Below are 19,997 nucleotides of genomic sequence, written 5' to 3'. Positions count from 1 at the left end.
TGCCGTATAACTATACCGTATGATCTGATCAAACTATGTTGGCCATTTCATGATATGAGTGGCCATTTCACGAAATGGTCGCATATCGTGAAATGGCCAATTTAGTTTGGCCACATCATGATGTGGTTTGGGCAGATCAATGATAAGAAATAGTTTCACGATATGGCCAATTAACGCACGGTTTTTTCATGAAATGATCAAAATTATTTGATCATATCGTAAAATAGTTACATTAATCGTTGGTAGAGGCGCTGCAAGCTCTGTGTTTATGTGATAAGATGGCGGCCGCTGGCGAAAATTAAATTATTCGCAGTTAAAAACTTCATAATTCGTTTAATAACAATATTATAAAGAAAGTTATAGCAAAGAATTTACGACGAAGAGGTACGAGTACTATGGAAAATGTGGATATCTTATATGTATTTAAGAAAAAATGCGACTTAAATAAAATAATTTAAGAAACTACTACAATATTATTATAATTGTTTGTTTTTTAAAAAGCGATCCGCTTCTGGCACTCGCCGGCCGCTGCCGCGGCACGCTCGCTTTGCTCGCTCGGCTCGTGCGTTGTTTATCAAAGTCTAACCTTACCTAACCTAACTGTTTTCTATTGCAAAAACGATTCGCTTCTGGCATTCGCCGGCCGCTGCCGCGGCACTAACTTAAATGACATTAAACAAGTTTTTAGAATATAGTTATTATGAAATTTTTTAATATTTTATGGACTCTTTATATTTTATACGATCTGGCCAAATGTGGATGACCAAATCGTGAAACGTTGACGATTTAACGATCTGATCAAACTATGTTAGCCATTTCATGAAATGAGCAAATCTACGATATGGCCACGACATATACATACGGTATAGTTATGGTCTATTTAGGAACAAATTACATACTTAATTTATGTAAAGATTGTCAACAGTTTGGTGTGAGACAGAGAGCGTGGCGTGCGGGCTGCGCTCACGCACCCACGTCCAAACGCCATGTTCGATAGAGGAGCATTTAATATGTAGTTTGGGCGATAACATTCTTGCAAGCTCAAATAAAAAAAAATTGACTTCAGAAATGTTGTTAAAGTGAAACTTCTTTAGGCGCGTTGAGAGTAATTGTTCGCTTTTACTCACACCTAGTGACGATTTTGGTATCTTTGAATCTTGCTAAAGAAGTTTCACTTCTGACACGTGTGATCGTGGTACATACACGCTCTTTTTTTAAAGATGAGAAGGCTGGGTTGCACCATGTTACTTTAGCAATAACAAACATGTTAGGGAAAATATGGGCCATTTGACAATTTTAATGAGGACGTCATAATTTTAACAGTAACTATTACCGCTCGTGTTTCACCGGTTAAAATTAATAACGTTAAATAATAGTAGTAAGTAGCAGGTTTAGCAGTCAAGCCTAAGTTTGACTTTATTCTATAGTATTAGTTCGCTTACTTTTTTTTATCCGTTATCGTTTATTTAGATAGTATATAGTTAAGTAATTAATGTGATCTACAGAGACATCAATGAAGGAGTATAATATAATAATTTGTAAAACTTCTCAATTTTGTTATACATACTTATATATCCAAATTCTACTAAAATATCGTACAAATGGACTGGTATGACCTCAAACAAGGGTAACGAGTAAATAAAACAACAAAATACCAAAAACCATTTTATTATATAAAACACACGTTAAATAAGTTTATCACAGAGTTTCGTATGTTATCTACTGTCCAGTTCCTATACTGTAAATGGATTATTATATTAAGTACTTTATATTTTCTTATTGGTAGCTTCATTTATAAATAGGAAAGGGATTCTAGTGAACTTTTAATACCTTTTGAATATAGGATTTGAGTATATCTTTAAAATCCGTACTTTCGTACAGAGTTAGAACCACAAAAAGCACATAATGTGATAATTCTCAAGAGAGTTATAGTCGATCAGTTTTTATGGTATATAAAGATGGCAAATAGTATTTTACTATGATTTAAATAAATATGAAGCTATGAAGATTTTAACGGATGAGATCCGTTTGAATAACCAATTGCAAATCTAAATGCCTATGTTAGTGTTTAACACGATACATTATAAGATTCTAAAAGATCACAGTTTCTACTTACATCTAATTCTCAAAATGGACGGAACTTGAAGATCATTATTTTGGTAACATTGTAAAATATATTTTAATGTCATTTAATTTATTATCTTAAGAATTAATATATTGTGCTATGAGACTGTTGTTTTATTGCATTTGCTCCCCTACATTAACATATTTTTCCGACATCATTTTTACAAAATGAAGACATTCAATGTCCTTATATAAAATATTTCATAACATACAATTCTAATTTTTTTACATAAATTAAGTGTCTAAGTAATTTGTTCCTATGTTTCACTTAACTCAAACGTCACCTAATTTTAAGGTGTGTATTAAAGCTTGCATGTTATCAACAGACTTAAAATTAAGTCACATTTGAGTTAGACGTATAGGTTTAACTTTTCTTGAGCTCTGTTAAATGCCTAAGACCATACATTTAACTTATATGACCTAAAATCTTAAGGAAAATAGTATCATAGTGAAGTGACAGTACTGAGGTCTTCACTATCTTGGGGGTAGAAACCGTTTTGAGGAGGAGGGTCTACCAGTGAGGTGGACTGTCCGCTGCAGTGGAGGAACATCTGGAAATAGATATACATAATATGTTAATTGACTAATGGTAAATTATGGAGTTCAGTATTCAGTTTCAGATATTTTAAGATTATGATTTGATTGGTGTATACCATCGAGTGCAGTAATAATTAAGTATAGGACAATAAAATTGTTGATTGTCCTTGTTGGATTGTTGCTTTAGAATTCTGAAATTACCTTAGCACTTGCAAAATCGCCTGACACTGTTTAGTGTAAATTTAGCGGGAAAGCGATTTATTTAGTTTGCCCCCTATCCTACTACAGGATTAAAACCCTAAAGGGAAAAACTGAATTTTTGGTTAAATTTAAAGTAAAATTTACAAGTTAACTTAATTTATTACCTGTTCAAGCGAGGTAGTATTGATGGTGAAGTCTTCAAGCAATCCCTCCCGCTGCAGCGTGGTGAGCCAGCGGAACGCGTCGCCCACGCACGTGCGGACTTGCTTGCCGTCAACTAGTGTAAAAATTGTTAACATTAGTACAGTTTGCGTGAATCAACAATATGGTTGATCAGAAAAATGGCCAAAGATGTAATAGAAATGTGTGATTTAAGTGTAAACATTACCATACCTGGCTTTTGGAAAATTTATTTTAGAATTGAGTACAGTATAATTTCGTTTAAATTCATAAGCTTGAGTGCTACGCAATATTCACGGAGTGCACAAACACGTTACATCGATGGCACAATTAAATTCAATTTGAAAATCGGGTAATATTTAATATGTAATTCTAAAACATAAACTCAAACTCAAACTCAAACATTTATTTATTCAATTAGACTTCTTCGAGAAGCACTTTTGAAACGTCAATACATATTTTTATCATTTACCACCGATTCGGAAAGCAGTATCTATGGAGAAGAATCGGCAAGAAACTCCATAGTTGCTCTTTTAAATCATTTCAGTATTACAATTTAATTTTACAAAATATGTAAGTAACCGTACGTATATATTATCATAATATGCCAAAGAACTGTCCTGCGGTTCTCACCCGACAACCCTCCATGGGTTTTTATCTTCCATATATTCCTTAATGCTGTAATAGGCTCTCTGAACTAAGACGTTTTTTACATAATTCTTAAATTTAGCACTACTAAACTCTTTAATACTATGAGGAATTTTGTTGTAAAAAAGTATACCTTGACCCATAAATGAATTTTTAACTTTAGCTAACCGGTAAAATGGCATTTCAATTTTATTTCTGTTCCTTGTGCCATAACAGTGTCTATTTCCTACTCTCTATCTAAAACATAATATGAATTTTAATATTTTAACTACTTACTGTTGGCAAGACTAGGTACGATAAAGTGCAGAGCAGCTTGATGCGAGACAGTTAACGTGGCGTGCGGGATGCGCTCACGCACGCGCGTCCACACGCCGCGTTCTCCTGCCGCGGTTGAACCGTCCGCGCTCACACGCGCACATACCACGTAACCACCACCGAACCTAGAGATAATGCGTTAAATTTACTTATTTACAAAATAAGTATAAAATTCCATGTGTGATTAGTAAAGTTTAATTCGCTTGACCATATATGCTTACTGCTTTTGTCAAGCACACATAGTAAACTTAAAAAACGTTAACCAAAAATTTGACTTTTATAAAGCATTTGACTCAGTAGAACTTACCAATCTATTGAGTTATCTCAATTTCTATGGAATTCAATCTATTTATTTTAGAATAATCTACTCTCATTCTTTGAGAATACCTTGCACTGTACAATATTTAATATACAATTTATTTTCAATGGAAAAATAACTTACAGTGCGTTGATTAACATTGGTGTTTCACAGGGATCTATTGTAGGTCCATTTTTGTTTATTGATTTATCTTATTTCTGATTCCAGATGGCATAACAAGATTAAATTTCTCTAAAATTACACCATTATTTCATTTGTCTATCCAAATAGTCAAAATAAACTGTTGACGAAATGAACTGAGGCTGCTATAGAGGTTAGAATTTGTTTTTTGAAGTGAAACTTCTTTATCGGGGTTGGAAAAAAATGTAGTGTAACATTTTTCCGTTACGCGCCATCTTTTTCTTGTCCCTACCACGATTGATTCGACGTATTTCTGTATAGTTGCATATAGTAAATTATTTTTGAAAAATAAGGTTATAAAGAAGTTTCACTTCTTACGTGTGTACACTAGTACACGCACACTTTACTTTTTTTTGACGTGATAACGTCTTTAAAATCGTTTTAGTCGGGTGACATGTTCAGAAACTTGTGTCGCACCAAAACCTCACGAGCGCGATCGCAGGTATAACGAGAGAGAGACGGACCGATCTCCCGTCTCATCTCAGACGTTATCACGTAAACATCTCGATCGTAAACCTACTTTACAAACAACCAATTTATTTGCTACTAGATTTCCGCCCCGCGGCTTCGCCCGTGTTTGCAAAGGAAAACCCGCATAGTTCCCGTTCCGTGGGATTTCCGGGATAAAAACTATCCTATGTGTTAATCCAAGTTACCTTCTATATGTGTGCTAAATTTCATTGTAATCGGTTCAGTAGTTTTTACGTGAAAGTGTAACAAACATCCATACATCCATACTTACAAACTTTCGCCTTTATAATATATATTAAGAAATATTAAGATATTAAGATGTGTCTGTTTCCCCGCACTGACCTGTTGAGGCTGTCCCCGAGCGAGGCGAGCGCGTGCAGGCGCGCGTCCCGCAGCAGCGCCACGCGGCGGGCGGCGCGCGCGTCGTGCAGCGCGTGCGTCGACAGCACCACCGCGCGACCCGCGCCCGCCGCACGTGCGCACGCGCCACCCACGCGCCCGCGGGACAACGGGTCCATGCCGCTGGAAACATTTGTGTGCTATGTCAAGTTGGCTACGAATTATATGTCAATTTGGCCAAAAAAACTATATTTCAAGTTAGCAAAGAAACTATATGTCAAGTTGGTAAAGAACCTAAATGTCAAGTTGGCAAAAGAATTAAATGTCAAACTGCTAAGAATCTAAATGTCAAGTTGGCAAAGAACCTCAATGTCAAGTTAGTAACTAAATGTGAAGTTGGTAAAGAAACTTAATGTCAAGTTGGCAAAAAACCTAAATGTGAATTTGTTAATAAACAACACACATAGTTGTTGTTTGAACAGTATGTCAAGTTGGCAAGAATGATATTATGTGAAGTTTACCACTGAGTTACTAAAAATTGAATTTCTGTACTTATAAAAAATATATACGCTACCTAGTAGGCTCATCCAACAACACTACAGGGTTGGTCCCCATGAACGCGACAGCAGCGCACACCTTGCGTTTATTCCCGCCGCTGAGCGCACCGCACCGCACTGCTGCGTACTTGGTTAGGGAGAACTGCTCCATTGTGCGGATTATCACCTGGAACATAAACACATAAAGTTAAATGTATGTTTGTGTAGTTAATGTTGTGTTGTATCAAAGGAAAAATTTGGGTGGATACCTATTTGTCCGGAAAATAAAATCTTATGAACATTGCAGAATTCAAATGCTATAAAAAATGAGCAAGTGTGATAATTTGTAAAAAGCTCGATAATAATACATAATAAGCTATGAATTATCAAACTTAAAACAAAAGAAAAAAAAAAACTAACCTCATCCTTCTGAGCCAGTCCCCGTAGTTGGCAGTAGAATCTCAACGTCTCTTGCACTGTCAGCAGCGGGTCTAGCGCGTCTTGTTGCGGACAGTAGCCTAGAAATTGTGTGAGTTTATAATACTGAAGTATTATCATGTTGTGTATATTTATTACGTTAATCGTTAATTACGTTATTCAGTATATGCAACACTCAACGTCCCTTTAAGATGATGGGACACCCTGTATATACACTTGGTTTTGGTAGTCTCGCGAAGTCCCTTTGAGCTTAATACGCCGACAGTGGGACACCACATTATTTTTTTTTCTGTTTTGGTCGCTCTGCCGTCAGCAGCGCGCACGTGCTGCACTTTTTTTTTGTGTACTGGGGGGGGGGGGGGGTGACACACAAACAACTCAAACTCAAACTCAAACATTCATTTATTCAATTAGACTACTATTTAGTAGCACTTTCGAATCGTCATTACATAAGTATTTTTAACATTTACCACCGATTCGGAAAGCAGTATCTAAAAAACTCACTAATATCCCCCTTGGAGAGCTGCTTGCGGCTGGCGGGCCGGTCGGCGAGCAGCACGCGGCCGCGCGAGGCGCGCAGCTCGCCCGTCAGCAGCGCGAACGTGCTCGACTTGCCCGCACCGTTCTGCCCGAGCAGCGCTGTGCACTAAAAAACAAAATTTTATCAAGCTTGACATTAAAAATGAAAAAAAAAATTGGTTGCCTGTAAAGTCGGTATACGGGCGAAAGTTTTAAGTGACAACGACTTTTTATGTCTATCTCGCTCTTAGGCGGGCTAACCATGCCCGCGTGCCTCTTTCGGTGACTCATCGTAACGTTATCGAGCGTTACACTTTTTCATAAGTGACTCCCAGCCGCAACCTAATTTAAGACGTTGTCACGTCAAAAATTAAATCAATTATTCATAAGAATTTAATACTTTCAATTTGGTTAAGAATGAAATTTATTAAAAAAAATCGTGGCAAGGGGTGTGTGTCCCTTCCGATAGAGGTAGAAGTGCGTAACGCTTAAAGGAGAAAACAGATAATACAAAAAAGGAAACTATTTCTAAAAAAAATGAATTCTATTCTGTCTAACTGTAGTTATCCACACTCAATATACATACATTATACACAAACAGTCGAATTAAATTCCTCTCCCCCCCACCCTTTCCGAAATAAATTACAACTCAACCAACCTGCGCAAGCGGCACCCCCAGTGTAAGATCATCAACCGCCAGTTTTGGCCCACGTGCGCCCGCGAACACGCGGCTCGCGTGCCACAGAGAGATCGCGTCACGAGTGTCGGGAGACACGCTTGAGTTGGACTCCACGCGCTTTAGTGAGTGGCTCTTTAGCTCCTCTGAGTCTATGAAACCTGGAAATGAGGAATTCGTTATGAGTGCTCAGTGATAATGGTTTAAAATACACTTGTTATAGGCCATCATCACGTCTGCCAAACAATGTGACAAACAACGAACACACTATACGCAGAAAAGAGATGTACTTATTTCCTTCTCGCTTCTCTGTATAGCGCCGTCCCTATGTGTCCGTTGTTTGTCACATTGTTCGGCAGACGTGTGGATGAGGTTTTACAGCTGATAGCAATGTAACAAAAGCATTTTAAACCATTAAATATTAACATGATTTTTTTATTTATTCCTATAAAAAAAATTAACATAATATTTTGATATAATGATTAATGACTAACAAGACCTTATTTTTCTAATAACGGCGATGGAACAGCAATAGAGCTATTATACCATAAATTACTGTACATCTTTAAAATATAATTATTGTGTTAAATGTCTGGGACTCAAATAATTGTGTAAAAACAAAAAAAAATCTATTAAAATGCCTTTCCATTCATTTCAATCCACCACTAATAAAACCTACCCGCATTAATATTGCCAATAGTGCGCAAGCGCAGTGGAGCTGCTGCGGCCGACACGCGGCGCTCTTCCCGCGCTACGTCGGGGTCAATAAGCACGTGTTTACTGAGCTTCTTGCTTATTGCCTTGCGGGAGTATATCCTGTAAATATTGACAAGATGTTATGTAAAACTTTTCGTATTTTTGTGAAAATAAAAACTATTTTTTTAATTGACTTCTTTAAGCGCATTGAGAGTAAAATTTCAATGTCGCATCATGTCAATATCGTCGCGTCATAGAGTCTGTAGCTTTGAATCTTGCCAAAGAAGTTTTACTTCTGACACGTGTTTTTTTTTTCTCTTTTAGGACTGTGTGATTTGAGGTTCTGTTTTTTTGCTTTCTAGCTTGTTTTGAGTTGTAGGTCGTAATTAAAAAAAAAAATACTTATTATCTCTTCTAAAAACTAACAAAAAATGCGTCCAATTTCTAAGTGTCCAAAAAATATTGTTAAATAATAATAACATTTACCAGTTAAACATATCATCGAAACAGTGGTACTCTATAGCCAGGTTCAGCAAGAAGAGAACCGAACCCACTGCCACCAGTGAAATGTAGTGGTAGCGCACCACTGTGCCGGTCAGCGGGTCACGGTATGTGTCCATACCGAACTGGCCTAGCACCTATGAGACAAAAAAGATTGATATTTAAAGATATCGATTTTTTCGTCAATATGTTCAGGAGAAGATTCAATTTAGATGAAAAAAATGTTATACAAAGAAAATGTGCTCAATGTAAAATTTTATAGGCAACAAATGCTACTCATTCGGTAGCGGTAGGATTTTTTCAATCATAGTAACAATTTGCAATAGAAACCAATAAAAGTTCAAACTATAGTTGAAATATAAAATCTACACTAACCTGTGCTTGAATAGTATTCTTGGCAATTTCCAGCAGTCCATCCGCGAAGACGAACTGCGGGATCAGCATCAGCACTTTGTGCAGCACCCAGCGGGCGTGGTCTGTCGCCTGAAAATTTTTAGTCTACTTATTATAGAGCCGTGATGTATTTATTTGTGAAATTGGAACAAAGAAAAAATTTTCTTTGTAGCATGTTCTAGAACAATCAAATTATAACAGGACGTTGTCCAGGACTGAAAATTTAGGACGTTTTGCAGCAGTCTGTTGCAAACACTAAGTTGTCTTCTCTTCTTCTATATCTTGCCCGCATTATTTTATATTTTTTATCGAGTAAATTGTCTAAACGGCTTATTGATAACTGATAACTAAGGTGCTAAGGAAATGGTTCAAAGGCTTTCTGTGATTTAAAGCATTCACTAGAGATGCAACCCAGGAGTTATCCTACCCTACATAAGAAATGTCCCATACTCACATCAGAATCGGATATAATATCGAGCACGAGGAGTATAGCGATGCCGGCGAGCGCCGCGAACGTGTTGCCACAGAACAGCGCCATGTTGGCCAGACTCGCTGAATTGAAGGCTTTCTCTAGCACGTGCACTACGCCCGCGCAACCGAACCTGGGATATATCAAAATTTTACATCTCGAAAATACAATAAATAGTGTTATGTTACTGATAGAATATACACAAATAAGTAATCTTTAAAAAGATATTAAACTTAATTATAATGATTGAATTATGACATACTCCACACTTGCGGTATGGTACTTGCATACTGCACAGTATTAAAATTATAGCTTTTTTGTTGTTGCAGTTTATGTAATTACGAAGAGAGAGAAATAGAAGTATGAACATTTTCAGTTCTACGTTTTTGGTATACCAGAATTATGAATCACACATTTATCAAAAATGGTCCTTCGAGTGAATAGTTAAAATTCTCATTTCTATCGGTATATATTTTATATGACTCACCCATACAAGAAGATAAGTAAACAAATGGCAGGTAAGTTGTTTCTCGCCACGAATACTGGGAAGTTGAACACCTTCAGGATAACCACTGTGATCGCCATGTTTATCACTATGACCTGTAGAACAATTGTTACGTTAAAAGTGGATGTTTGTTGTTTGTTAAGATTGCAGTTTGAAGAATTTTTTTACAATGGAACACATTACGGTCATAATTATACATTTATAATTATACTAGCTGTGCCGCGCGGTTTCACCCGCCGCCCGCATACGGACAAGCGGGCAAAATCAAGAATTTCTATAGCACATGTGTTTTTTTAATCCAAATCCGTCCTGTAGTGTTTCGTGAAGAGTAACAAGCATATAATAATATTAATATCCCATCTACCCTCATCATCATCATCATCTACCCTCACCAACTTTTTTTGCAGATAGGGAAGCGCTGGAGCACAATCTCACCTGATGGAAAGCTAAGATGTGGTCTTATATGGTAGGTACGCGCTTTCCTAGCATTCTCTTGAATTAAAGAATTAAATAAACAATGGTCACCCACCAGCATGTCACAGATAAGGGCGGTGGTCCAGTACAGCACGGGCGAAACCCCGCACAGCAGCTGCAAACGTTTCTGCTTGTCGCATCGCTCCGCTACCAGGTACAGGGCAGCCCCAGCGCTAACAAGGCTGTAGCCCACTACTAGCATCGCTGATATCCCGGCGTCGGCTACGTGCTGGTACCTTAATATAAGGGAATAAGGTTGATAATATGAAAAGTTATTCATAAGTAATAATGCCTGATAAAATTAGAATATTTTAGATTTGGTTTAGCGAATAGATAGAAAATTTTCAATGTAACTTCGATGTCAAGTCTTTGGAAAAAACTAACAAAAACAAACATTAATTTGTACCGTTCACATGACATATTACTAAAATTACAAAAAAAAAACGGCCAAGTTCGACTCGGACTCGCGTACGAAGGGAAATACATAATTTGTGAAAATTTCAACTTTCTAGCTATCTCGGTTTATGAGATACAGTCTAGAGACAGACAGACAGCGGAGGCTTAGTAATAGGGCCCCGTTTTACTCTTTCGATACGGAACCCTAAAAAATAGAAAACATTCACTCCAAATTAAAATGTTCACTCACACATTATCCTTATTAATCTGCTCGTGCGATATCTTCAAGGGGTGTGTGTAGAGGGTGACCCTCCCCCCTCCCCCCACAGCTCTGCGCAGCGCGTTGTTCAGTTCGTTGAGATAGGAGGGTAGTGCGTGGTGACCCTTGTTGTTGTACCACGCTACAAGGTTGGTTATGTTGTTGCTGAGGGATGAGGAGTAGCCTCCATAGCTGGAATTATAAATAAAAAATTATTGAATTAAATGTATACATTAATGGACGACTAAACGATAGACGATCTGTTAAAATAAAAGTTATATTAATTTATTGAATGTTTGTAAATTATGATCGCATGCATTTTATTTATTTTATTTATTTATTTATGTACAGGTACCTTACAGCTAATCTTACACTAGATATAACATTAACATTTCAATACGCCAATTAAAAGGTACACCAATAACAATCATAATACTGTGAGTGAGCAAAGTAAAGATAAGATATATTAACAATTACAAACCCTATATTATATATATAATTATAGCTAAATAAAAAGGTAACAATATATGAGTACAAGTGTGAGTGAAAGTGTGTGTGTGTGAGTGTGTGCATGTTGTTTGTGATTTTCTTTACAATTTTTGGTCAATAAGCTGCAGTATTACTTTTTTAAACTTAGAGCGAGATAATTGAAAGGGATCTGCCAAGGAGAATTTATTATTATAATTATTCGGAATTGTCTGAAAGGGTGAATGTTTGAGATAATTGGTAGAGGTTGCTGGCACACTAAAGAGAGGCGTATGACGAGTACGTTGTGAGGGCACACGATATTGTAAGTATTCTAAAGCAACAGGAAAATCAAAGTTATTATTGACAATATCATACAATAACATAAGGTCGATTACGTCTCTACGATCCTCCAAGGTATTGATTTTATAGTAAGAGCAAGCTTGTGAATAGGTTAAATCATATTGTTTATTTTTATATTTCATTCTATTCACAAATAATTTTTGAAGCTTTTCCAATTTAGTTATATGACATTTATAACTTGGACGCCAAATGACGCTGGCGAACTCTAGAATACTACGTACATACGCGTAGTACAAAACTTTCAAACATGCCGAATCATCAAAGGGTTCCGCCTGCCTCAAAACAAATCCTAAATTTTTATAGGCTTTTTGAGATATTAATTCAATGTGCATGCGGTAACTAAGCTTGTCATCGAGGATCACACCTAAGTCCCTTACTGACGTAACGGATGGAATAATTTCGTTGCTAATTTTATAGTCAAAACATATAATTTTATTAGCCTTATTTCGAGAAAAAGTTATTTTTTGGCATTTATTTGTGTTTACTGATATTTTGTTTAATTTATAATAATTGGTAAGCCTATTAAGATCGTCCTGAAGCAAGAGGCAGTCCTGAGGGGTTGAGATTTTTCTAAAAATTTTCTTGTCATCTGCATAAAGCAGAAAATTTGAATTTTTAAAACAAGTATCGATATCAAATAAATAAATATTGAACAATAAGGGACCAAGATGCGAGCCTTGGGGGAATCCGGAAGTAACATCAACAAAGTCAGATCTATAGCCTCCCAAGATAACAGACTGACTACGATTTCGAATGTACGACTCTAACCACCTAAGGAGATTCCCTCTGATACCAACCGCGTATAGCTTGCGAATTAGTATATTATAACTGACTCTATCGAACGCCTTCTCAAAATCCGTATAAAGCACGTCCACCTGCACTCCTTCATTCATGCTACAATTTTTAGGTTATATTTGTGGTATTTGAAATTGTAAATCATGAAGAGGAGAGAAGTCTGGTAAATTAGTTTACTTTTCATTTGACTTCAATAAAAAGATGTACAATTTGACTGTATTTTTATCGTGTAGGATTTGGATTGAAAGAAAATCCAATTTAAAAGTTTAGGGTGTCTATTTCACTTTTCATTTAGAAATATTTAGTTCTAAAGTTGACTGCGTAGTGCGTATAAAGCGAATATATTAAGTTTTTTTTTTTCGCATAAAATTTTCAATATATTGAATTCTTTTCAGACAGTGTCTATAAATAAAATCTTAAATAAATTCAGAACTATTTGCAGAAGCAATAATGTAAAAATGCAAATCTTAATTTATTAAAACAAATCTTACCGCTTCTCGATATAGACTGGCTGGCTGGTAACAATCCAATCGTTCAAAGTTTCTGCATCAGGTAACAGCATCAATTTTGGTCGATCCACTTTGTTTGGAACATCACATTGTTGCGTTGCGTTTACACACTTGCAGGTTAGGGAATCCTGGATACAATGACATAAAAATAATATTTATTAATGCATTGTATGCGTAGACAGAAAAAAAAATTTGCATTCCTTTCAACGATCTTTTTTTTAAATTAAATTAAATTCGTAAACAACATTACATGCGCCTTTATAACGTATTTTAAGTGTGTACAAAACTTTTTTCTAAATTGAACAAGTTCATTTTTATATTTTTTTATTATAAATGGATTAGAATAGTATATGTTTGTTTGGTTACATTTAAAATGACAAAAAATTGCGCTATTACCTGGCTGGTCCAGTTTCTAGCTTGCTCCTGAGATCTTAAGATGTCCAATACTCGTTTAGCGAGCCCTGGGTCTACATCCGGAGAATATGTAGATGGTTGAGGTCTGCAATTATTTTATCATTACTATTACAGGAAATTAATATAAATGGAACAATTTGAAACAGTGCACACAATATATACATTTTGGATAACTTATTGTCATATGCATATACATTTTGGATAACTTATTGGATATGCATAATATTATAACATAGTTTGGTACTTTTAAATCCATTGTTTGGTGGAAATTAATGGTCAAATTAAAAAAAAATCAAGAATAAAAAAGCGAAATTTAATTGAAGGAACGCGAAGTTGTCACCATATTCAGATCATAACAATTTCATATAAGATTAACATTTAAAAACTTACATTAAGTAATCTGTAGATTCTTCATACAGATGTCTGTTCAATTTGAGTGAAATTTCATCATTGGCCGGAGGGCGGATGGTGGCGAATCCCATGGCTATCGTCACGAACAGAGATGGCAGGATTATGAGTAGGAAAAGTAGCATTCTGGAAAAAAAATATTTATGGTTTCGTTAAGTTTACGCGGGGTAGTTGTTACTAATATATTATATTCGTCCATGCTAATATTTAAGATTTCAACATGGTTGTAAGAATTGTATCTTGCAGTCTACAAGCCTCTACTACATTTTAAATGGGCACCAAATAAAGAAAAAAAAACTTTATGCGTGTGTCACGATTTTGTCAAAATTCTTAAAAATAAAACCTTTTTTTTTCGAGATGTTATATTGATTCAATATCCATATTGAACAAAAAAGAAAAGAAATTTATTGCCAATTTATATTCAGTGTTTTGGCAATAATTTTTTTTTCATTAGCAATTAATATTACCCATCTTGTAACATAGTTACCTGTTGCGTGTATAGTGCAGTAGTCGTTTATGCGCAAGCGCACGTAACTGCTGTAATTTAGAAGGTCCCGCGCTAAGTGGTACGTGCACACGCTCCGTGCGAGAGCACGCTGATGATGTGCTTTTGGATGCTGTGTCTGTGGGGGTAGTAAGAACATTTGTTGGATGGAATCATACTAATATTGTTTGTATGGATGGATGTTAGTTACTGTTTTACATTTCACTACTGAACGGCCCTGGATGAAATTTTGAAGGTATATCAGAATAACACATGATTTATCTTTCGCGTTATTTACGTCACAGAAGTTCACCGAGTGATTTGCATCATGCTTCACAGACTACACACTTCAACGTGTATTTTTAATACCATATAAGTATTGTATAAATTGTTTTCATAATGTTCTTGTGAGGCTGTGTGCCATTAAATTAACGTTTTCTTTCTTTCTTTCTAAAAAGTTTGCAGAAGTTTTATTTGTGACGACGGATATAGCATGTCCAAAGTTATAGTGATATTAAGTGTTATATATTCGAATAAAGCGATTTTATACAGATTCGTTCAACTATTTTTGCGTGAAAAAGAAACAAATCAACCAATACAAATATTCATGTTTTTAATATTATTAGGACGTGGGTTGAACATGTCCAAAAAATTATTGCACGGATAAGCGCATTCTTATTGTAAAAAATAGCAAAATTTAAATTGTTTTACGTATATCAAAAATCTTACCACTTTCAATACTATTATCCTGCTGAGAGCAGATGTTGAAGAACACTTGCTCAAGGCTTGTGCACTCCATACTGTAGTTACGGTAGCCCAGCGATTCCTGATTCTGCTCCAGATTATTGCACAAAGCTACAAAACTGGAAAAAATAAAAAACAATGTATTTACAAGAAATAATGGTCGGTAGGTAATATATAAGTTATTTTTTTTACTCCCTGTATGGAATAACTGGGAGTAAAAAAAAAAGATTAATTTGAGAAGCAATAATTGGAATGATATCAATCAGGCATGTACTGGACACAAAATAGAAAAGGCTAATGTTAAGATAATTTAAGAATCTAGGTAATTTCCTTGTCAACAAATTGTAACTGAGAGAATAATCGAATCTATCAATTCGAACACTTTATTAATTGTGAAATCGTTAATAGAAAATACTTACTCATTATTAACTCCATGTTCATCATAAAACGGCACATTGACTTCCACATCAGCCCCACACACATCAACCAAACTTGCATTCTTGGCCACATTTCTGGTAATTTCTAGAACCTTCTTCGTCTTCTCTTCTATGTCTTCGTCTTCTTTTTGTGGAAGCGGTTCGAATTGTACGGATAGTTTGTATCCGGAGCCGAGGCTTCTCTTTATTTCTATTGGCGTTCCTGTTGTGTGGATCTGACCCTGTGACAAGTATTGGTAATGTAGATAGAAGAAGTAATCTAGATATTCTTTAAACAATTTGTTTAAATTCGTTATTTAACTCTTGGTTTTTCAATTTAGTTAGCAGTTAAAGGATAACAATGAAATTAGTGAAGTATAAATTCTGAATGACATCAGGACAATAATTTAAGTGTGGAATTTTATTATCTCCATATCAAATATTTAATAATCTGTGTAGAAATAATAAAACTATAAGATTAATATATACCTTGTGCATAATGACTATCTGGTCACTGAGCAGTTCAGCTTCATCCAAATGGTGAGTTGTAAGCAGGATCGTTCTGTTCTCTCGAAGCTTCAATATCATCGACCAGATTTCCCTGTTAATTAAAAAAAATCGTAGTTAAAAGAGGTTAAATTTCATTCTACTAAATGAATAAATACCGTAAATATTTATTTTAGGTTTTTAGTTACTTCCAGGAAGATCAATATGATGTATTCATATCTCTTTTTTTTTAAAGTGTCTCTATTTTTACACATTAATCAAAAGCATAGGAAAAGGCAATTTATTATTAAAAGTAAAAAATGACTAACAAATAAATAGTAATATACAGGTTGAATTAAAATTTTAAAAAATTGAAAGAATTCGAATACCGGCTCGTGACCAATTTTTTTTCTATTTTTTAATTCTCATTTATAATGCGTTTGAATTCTAACACTAAATATAAAACAAACCACGTACCTCCTAGCATGCGGGTCCACCCCCGAAGTGGGTTCATCCAACGTCACAAGCGGCGGGTCCCCGAGGAAGGCCAGCGCCACGCACAGGCGCCGCCGCGTGCCGCCCGACAGCCGGCACGAGGGCTCGTCGCTTATTGCGCCCAGAGATAGCACGGATAGCAGGCTGGGGGTAAGGGTAGCAGTTAGGGGGGTTTTTGTTATTTTTTGTATATATTTTTTACTTTTTGTAATGAGACTGGTCAATTTTTAAATTAAATTGATAATTGGACGACATTTTTTGCTAAGTCAATGTTTTAGGACAAATTGGTATGGTGAATTGGAAGTAATATGGTGATATTGAGTTTTGGTGTTTGTTGATTCTGTATTTGGTTTAATCGAAAATTATCGTTTTAAAATTTTGAAATTGCTAAAAATGCATTTTGGTTTCAAACGAAACTAAATGAAAAAAAAAAAAAACTTTTTTTTACCTTTTTTGTTTTAAATGTTTCACTGTATACACACACTCACCTCTCCACGTCGTCCCCGGCCGCGCCGCGCAGCAGCCCCGCGTACAGCTGCAGGTGCTCGCGCGCGCTGAGCGGCGCGTGCAGCACGTCGCGCTGCGGGCACGCGCCCGCGCGCCGCGCGCCGCCCCGCACGCACACCGCGCCGCCGCTAGCGCGCACTGTGCCCAGCAGGATGTTGCTACAATTGAAAAAAAAATGTGTGCGTGTACTAGTGTACACACGTAAGAAGTGAAACTTCTTTATGACCTCATTAAAAAAAAAGACGTGTGGCACTCGGGGACTGCCGCGGTAAAGCTATTGCATGCTATGCCTTCAAGCCACACCTCCGAGCCCGTCGGAGAGGGGAGCGTGAGGTTGTTTCGTTACAAAATTTCTCGATTCGGTCCCCGCGCTCAAGGCCCGCGATAGAAGCTATGCAATAGCTTAAGAATTACTATATGCAACTTTAAAGAAATACGTCGAATCAGGCGTGGTAGGGATAAGAAAAAAATGGCGCGTAACGGTAAAATGTCGCGCGTCACGAAAAATGTTACACTAATTTTTTTTCCAACCCCGATAAAGGAGTTTCACTTCAAAAATTAAAATATGTCCAGCTGCTACATGCAGGCAAGCAAGGCACTAAACAGCTGGACACGCGCCGCAACCCGTGCCGTAAGCCGTTCGTCATCAATCGTACACTAAAAAAAACATGTTGCTTGCGTTGTATATTCACGCGCAGATTTGTCACGCGTTCACGCGCGTATTTCAGAGGCACGCCATTGAATAGCCATAAAATAACTTCAGTGACAAATGCACAAACAGAAGAAATATATACAGGATGAATTTTTCAACTGGATGTGATAGACGAAAAAACAACGAGAAAGTGTCGAGTGTTAAGTGTCGTGTTTATAGTGTTGGGTGTTAAATGTCGTGTGTTAAGTGTCGTTCGTGAAGTGTCGTGTTTGAAGTTTCATGTTTGTGGTGGCTGTGTGAAGTGTCGGGTGTTAGGTGTCTTGTTTATAGTGTCTGTGTGTAGTGTCGTGTTTGAAGTGTCACGATATTTTCCTTCACCGTTCAGCATTAGCATAACATGCACATGCACAGATAAATTGAAAAATCAATTTATTTCCTGCACTTCCTAGCCTGGTCGCGAACCCCCTACTTATCGATTTGAAGTACTAAGTCCTCACCACTGCACCGCTGCATTATGTATTATTCATCATAATAAAATACTTTGATATATTTATCTATATTAATATTTACTTCGTATCATTTTATTACGTTCATCAAAGTCTAAATAAGTTAAAAGTAACAAAAAATGTATTGACTCTTATAAAATTAATTTCAACCTAAAACAAAACCATCCTACGTATCATTATAACCTACAACTTAACTCAAATAATAACTGCTTACATAAGCGTAGTCTTCCCAGCTCCATTGTGCCCCAATAGCGTAGTAATTTGCCCCGGTCGTAACTCCATACTGACGCCAGAGAGCGCGGGTTTGGTTCCCCGCGAGTACATCTTTGACACATTAATGATGCTCACACCAGCTTTCTCGTCACTTGACGGTACGTGGGATATGTTGTTTTGTACTGTTTTTAAACCTGAATGGAGAAATAAGATGGGAATAAATGGTTGCAATGGTCAAACTAAATTCAATACTCTTTTGTCTAGATTCATGACACTTCTTTTTTTAATCAATGTGCATATTTTTTTTTAATGTTTTGCTTTGCTCAAAATGTCACTGATCAGAGACAGTCTATTCCACATGTTTTCAAGCATATTATTTTCATATATAAATACGTATGTAACTAAAAAGAATATTAAAAGATTGAGAGCCAACTCACCCCACACCATCTCCAGTCCATACCCCACAGCAAAGTAAATCACAGCATCTATCACCATCATGGCAGCACTGAGCCCAATGCTGATATCCCCAACCCCATCAGGCGAGTCCCACACGTGGGCCCAGCGAGCCCCACTCCCAGCTGCTTCTAGACGCGTGATGAGGAGGAACGCGTAGCAGAGGGCGGAGGACATTGAGAGGTTCTGGAGAGGAAATACAGAAAAGATCAGTTGTTTGGATTAATATTATGACACTAATACACGTGACATTAACATAAGTGATATTGGCTGATGGAACACGAACAGACAAGATATGGACAGACATATAAGACCAATAGACGCACGTGACACTACTATACGTGGATTTACACGCATGACACAAACACGTGACACTGCCATTATAGGTGACACTAACATACATAACACTAATATTCGTCACACTAACATAAAATACCTGGATACATGACACTTTAATGACAACACACACGTGGTACGCAGTCATGTAAGATTTATAAATATTCATATTTTGAAGATTCGTTCGGTTGTAGAATGTAGACATGTTTGTATGATGTAATCTCGATAATTACTTTCTTATACCAGTACAGAAATTTAAAAAGAGAAACTTACCACAAAGATTTTGAGACCGCTTGTCATAACAGCTTCAAGAGAGAGAATAAGTACAAACGGCATGAAAGTAGTGAGGTAAGCCAGAGCTGCAACCACTGCCCCCATACTCGCGGAGGAAAACAGCTTACTCATCATGTAACTGGGGAAATAAGAACTTGGTCTTGAGATGGGATTAAGTGTTTTAAATATCTGAAGATTATAATTATGGAAATATTAATATTTGAGATTTGGATTTTCTTAGAAATAAATAATGATTGAAATAAGGATTCTAATTCAATTAAGTCATCGTGTTTAGCTTTTTA

General features: G+C 36.4%; 1 protein-coding gene across 1 annotated transcript in view; it reads right to left on the bottom strand.

Moving 5' to 3' along the window:
• Nucleotides 1-1,652: 1,652 nt before the first annotated feature.
• Nucleotides 1,653-19,997, bottom strand: part of LOC123701462 — a 63,472-nt gene continuing 45,127 nt past the window's right edge. Inside the window, exons 44-70 of the mRNA XM_045648952.1 lie at nt 19,696-19,834; nt 19,071-19,272; nt 18,635-18,827; nt 17,244-17,420; nt 16,738-16,899; nt 16,264-16,375; nt 15,778-16,016; nt 15,344-15,477; nt 14,618-14,753; nt 14,113-14,256; nt 13,705-13,807; nt 13,291-13,436; nt 11,168-11,368; nt 10,577-10,757; nt 10,030-10,142; nt 9,528-9,675; nt 9,056-9,163; nt 8,666-8,817; nt 8,163-8,299; nt 7,466-7,644; nt 6,793-6,934; nt 6,271-6,368; nt 5,889-6,037; nt 5,318-5,497; nt 3,967-4,130; nt 3,027-3,139; nt 1,653-2,675 (exon numbers count right to left, since the gene is read on the bottom strand). Coding sequence (XP_045504908.1) covers nt 2,568-2,675; nt 3,027-3,139; nt 3,967-4,130; nt 5,318-5,497; nt 5,889-6,037; nt 6,271-6,368; nt 6,793-6,934; nt 7,466-7,644; nt 8,163-8,299; nt 8,666-8,817; nt 9,056-9,163; nt 9,528-9,675; nt 10,030-10,142; nt 10,577-10,757; nt 11,168-11,368; nt 13,291-13,436; nt 13,705-13,807; nt 14,113-14,256; nt 14,618-14,753; nt 15,344-15,477; nt 15,778-16,016; nt 16,264-16,375; nt 16,738-16,899; nt 17,244-17,420; nt 18,635-18,827; nt 19,071-19,272; nt 19,696-19,834 — 4,060 coding nt within the window. The 3' untranslated portion in view covers nt 1,653-2,567. The remainder of the gene's footprint in view (nt 2,676-3,026; nt 3,140-3,966; nt 4,131-5,317; nt 5,498-5,888; nt 6,038-6,270; nt 6,369-6,792; nt 6,935-7,465; nt 7,645-8,162; nt 8,300-8,665; nt 8,818-9,055; nt 9,164-9,527; nt 9,676-10,029; nt 10,143-10,576; nt 10,758-11,167; nt 11,369-13,290; nt 13,437-13,704; nt 13,808-14,112; nt 14,257-14,617; nt 14,754-15,343; nt 15,478-15,777; nt 16,017-16,263; nt 16,376-16,737; nt 16,900-17,243; nt 17,421-18,634; nt 18,828-19,070; nt 19,273-19,695; nt 19,835-19,997) is intronic.

Source organism: Colias croceus, chromosome 21 (assembly GCF_905220415.1).
Source record: "Colias croceus chromosome 21, ilColCroc2.1".
Lineage (NCBI taxonomy): Eukaryota > Metazoa > Arthropoda > Insecta > Lepidoptera > Pieridae > Colias > Colias croceus.
This window is presented reverse-complemented; position numbering and strand designations above follow the sequence as displayed.